This window comes from Vigna unguiculata, chromosome 7 (assembly GCF_004118075.2).
Source record: "Vigna unguiculata cultivar IT97K-499-35 chromosome 7, ASM411807v1, whole genome shotgun sequence".
Taxonomy (NCBI): Eukaryota; Viridiplantae; Streptophyta; class Magnoliopsida; order Fabales; family Fabaceae; genus Vigna; species Vigna unguiculata.
Window position 1 is genome coordinate 24,114,085 of NC_040285.1, and position 2,937 is coordinate 24,117,021.

The 2,937-nt window shown below is 28.3% G+C and overlaps 1 protein-coding gene across 1 annotated transcript; it reads left to right on the forward strand.

The window, feature by feature from the left end:
* The first annotated feature begins 1,526 nt into the window (after nt 1–1,526).
* Nucleotides 1,527–2,596, forward strand: LOC114192497 (chitinase 10). Its single transcript, XM_028082237.1, has 2 exons — nt 1,527–2,007; nt 2,118–2,596. The coding sequence occupies exons 1-2, from the start codon at nt 1,559–1,561 to the stop codon at nt 2,482–2,484; spliced, it is 816 nt and encodes a 271-aa protein (XP_027938038.1). The 5' UTR covers nt 1,527–1,558; the 3' UTR covers nt 2,485–2,596.
* Nucleotides 2,597–2,937: the final 341 nt, after the last annotated feature.

Genomic DNA, 2,937 nt, shown 5'->3' on the forward strand with positions numbered 1-2,937 from the left:
CATATAATATTAAACAACATTTTTATTTTATTTTTTAATTGTAAAACTATTTATAATGGTTTTTATATTAATTATCAACATATTAGTCTAAAAAATATTAGTTTTGCAGACTTTAATTTAAGATTTTACACTTTCTATTTGATCCATCATAATAAATCATGAAATACGTTATAGTATTTTGTAGAGCTACGACAATGTACAAATGCATTGTATTATGTAAATATTTCTTTATCGCAATTTTATATTATTTCACTTAATATAAGGTTAATCTCACTTTTATTATTATGATCATTCTTAATCTAAATAAGTTTTGATACATAATAGAATCAAACATGACAAATAAGTCACATAAATTGTCTGTTTAATGTATGAATACAAAATGTCAATCAATTCCATCAAAATCGCTGTACTCCATATTCGTCCTTATTTATAATGAAGTTTAGAAAAAAATTGTTCTTCCTATAAGACATTTTATAGTTGAATGATGTGTTTATTTTCGTCTAAGATATCCTACTTAGCATACTTTTTCTAGAAAAAAAAATTAAATATGTTTTTCGTCCTTCAACTTTCGGTCTAAATTGAAATTAGTTAATCTTAAAAATTTTGAACCAATTTAGTCTCACAATTTTGTAAATACGTAGATTTAATTTTTTTAAACAAATTTTGTAAAGTTTATTTGACGTTTCAAACACATTGTATTATAATATTATAGTTTGTTTACACTGTTTGACACATGTTTCCTTCAATTTTGACTAAGAAACACGTTTGAGACGTCAAATAAATTAAAAAAAATGTGATTTAAATTAAATTCACATATTTCTAAAAATAATGAACTAAATTGGTTCTAGAAAGAACTAATTCTAATTTTTACTGAAACTAACCACATACATATTTGACAAAAAAATAATAAATATTTAAGTGAAAGCTATAAATTTTCTCTCTTAATTTGATAACATGAATAGTTAAAAATATCATACATTATTTTAACTTTAAACATGACATGAATACTTTTGGAACAGCAATATAAATTATTAACTAATTTATTATTTATTAATTAATTTAATTATTTTTAATAGATTTTAACAAGTAAATTTTGATAATTTTTTTTAATAATGTGACATTTTTTTAAGTGATTTTAAAATATAAAAAAATGAAAAATTAATATCACTCAAGATTTGAAAAAAAGTTGTGGAAATATAATTGTTAAAACAAAAATATTTTTTAACAAACACATTTTTAACAAAGTTGACAAAATTACTAAATTGAATAATTTATTGTTTTCTAAGAAAGTTACAAAAATAAAATTTAAAAATTTAAAAATTCTTTTTACCAAAAATAATTATTTGTCAAACAAAATTTTGTTAAAATATCATTTCCTAAAGAAGAAATATTTACGATTGACCTTCGAAACCTCCCACAGTGTTTTTATACGACAAATTCAACTTGTGTGTTAGGACATTTTCCTCTCAGACTGTGTCTATAAATGCCTCACTAAGTTATGCTGTTTCTCGCACACCACAGTAAAACAAAATTTGAAATTGACCCTTTTTGTTTAACAATGGCACTCTCATTCTCCTCGAAGGGTGTCTTTCTCTGCACCTTCTTATTCTGCTTATCATTGGCCTCCGAAGCTCGTAGATCACCCGTTTCTTCTGTGGTTAGCGAGGACCTTTTCAATTCCATTTTCCTTCACAAAGACAACGCTGCATGCCCCGCTAAAAACTTCTACACCTACGATTCCTTCATCATGGCATGCACAAGATTCCCTCAATTTGGTTCTCGAGGTAGTTCAATCACACGCAAGCGTGAGGTTGCGGCGTTTCTTGCTCAAATTTCTCAAGAAACCACCGGTGGCTGGGCTACTGCACCCGACGGACCCTATGCTTGGGGTTTGTGCTTCAAGGAAGAAGTTAGTCCTCAGAGTGACTACTGCAATTCCACCAACCAACAATGGCCTTGCTACCCAGGAATAACTTATAAAGGAAGAGGACCAATTCAACTTTCATGGTATACATATAATATCTCATGATGTTTAAGTATTTGTAATTTTGTCCACAAAAAATTGTACAAGAAAAGTTTCTGCATGATTCTCAACACTTTTCTTGTGTATGGTGCAGGAACTACAACTATGGACCGGCAGGGGAGGCTTTGGGATTTGATGGATTGAGAAACCCTGATGTGGTGTCAAACAATTCAGTGATTGCCTTTGAAACAGCTTTGTGGTTTTGGATGACAGAGCAAAAGCCGAAACCTTCTTGCCACAATGTGATGATTGGAAAATATGTGCCCACAGAAGCTGACATAGCAGGTAATAGAACTGCAGGGTATGGTCTTGTGACTAACATAATCAATGGTGGACTTGAATGTGGAATTCCTGGTGATTCAAGGATGAATAATCGCATTCAATTCTTCAAAAGATATGCAACATTGTTCAATGTAGATACAGGACCTAACTTGGATTGTGCATATCAGAAACCCTTTTAATTAAACTGTTTCTTCATTGTTATTTTCTTTTATGTTCTTTCTCTGTGCCAAAGATTCACCCATGATGTACTCAAAGCTTATGATATCGTATACCCAGTGTTTTAGATTTCAATGTTACTATAGATGAATACTGAAATTAATAAAATAATTTTGAAGTTTTTTTTTTTTTATTTAGGCTAACAATAACACGTGATTTTTTTAATTTAAATTTATTAAACTAGTTTTAAATATAAAGACAAGCACATCTAGCATCACAAATTGACAGGTATAAAATTTTAAAATTGTTTTTATATAACATGATTGATTCTTTAGATTTAAAATAACTTCTAACTTACTCATAGTATTATGAATATCACAATTCAGAATTGATTAAGAGAAATTAAGATAGTAAACTGTAATTATGAAGATGATGAACAAACTTCTTAAAATTTAAAGTGTTCTAAAACAAGGTTC

Coding starts and splice junctions, on each gene's coding strand:
- LOC114192497 (XM_028082237.1), top strand. CDS start 1,559: ATGGCACTCTCATTCTCCTCGAAGGGTGTCTTTCTCTGCACCTTCTTA. Junction 2,008..2,117: donor GGACCAATTCAACTTTCATG/GTATACATATAA, acceptor TGTATGGTGCAG/GAACTACAACTATGGACCGG.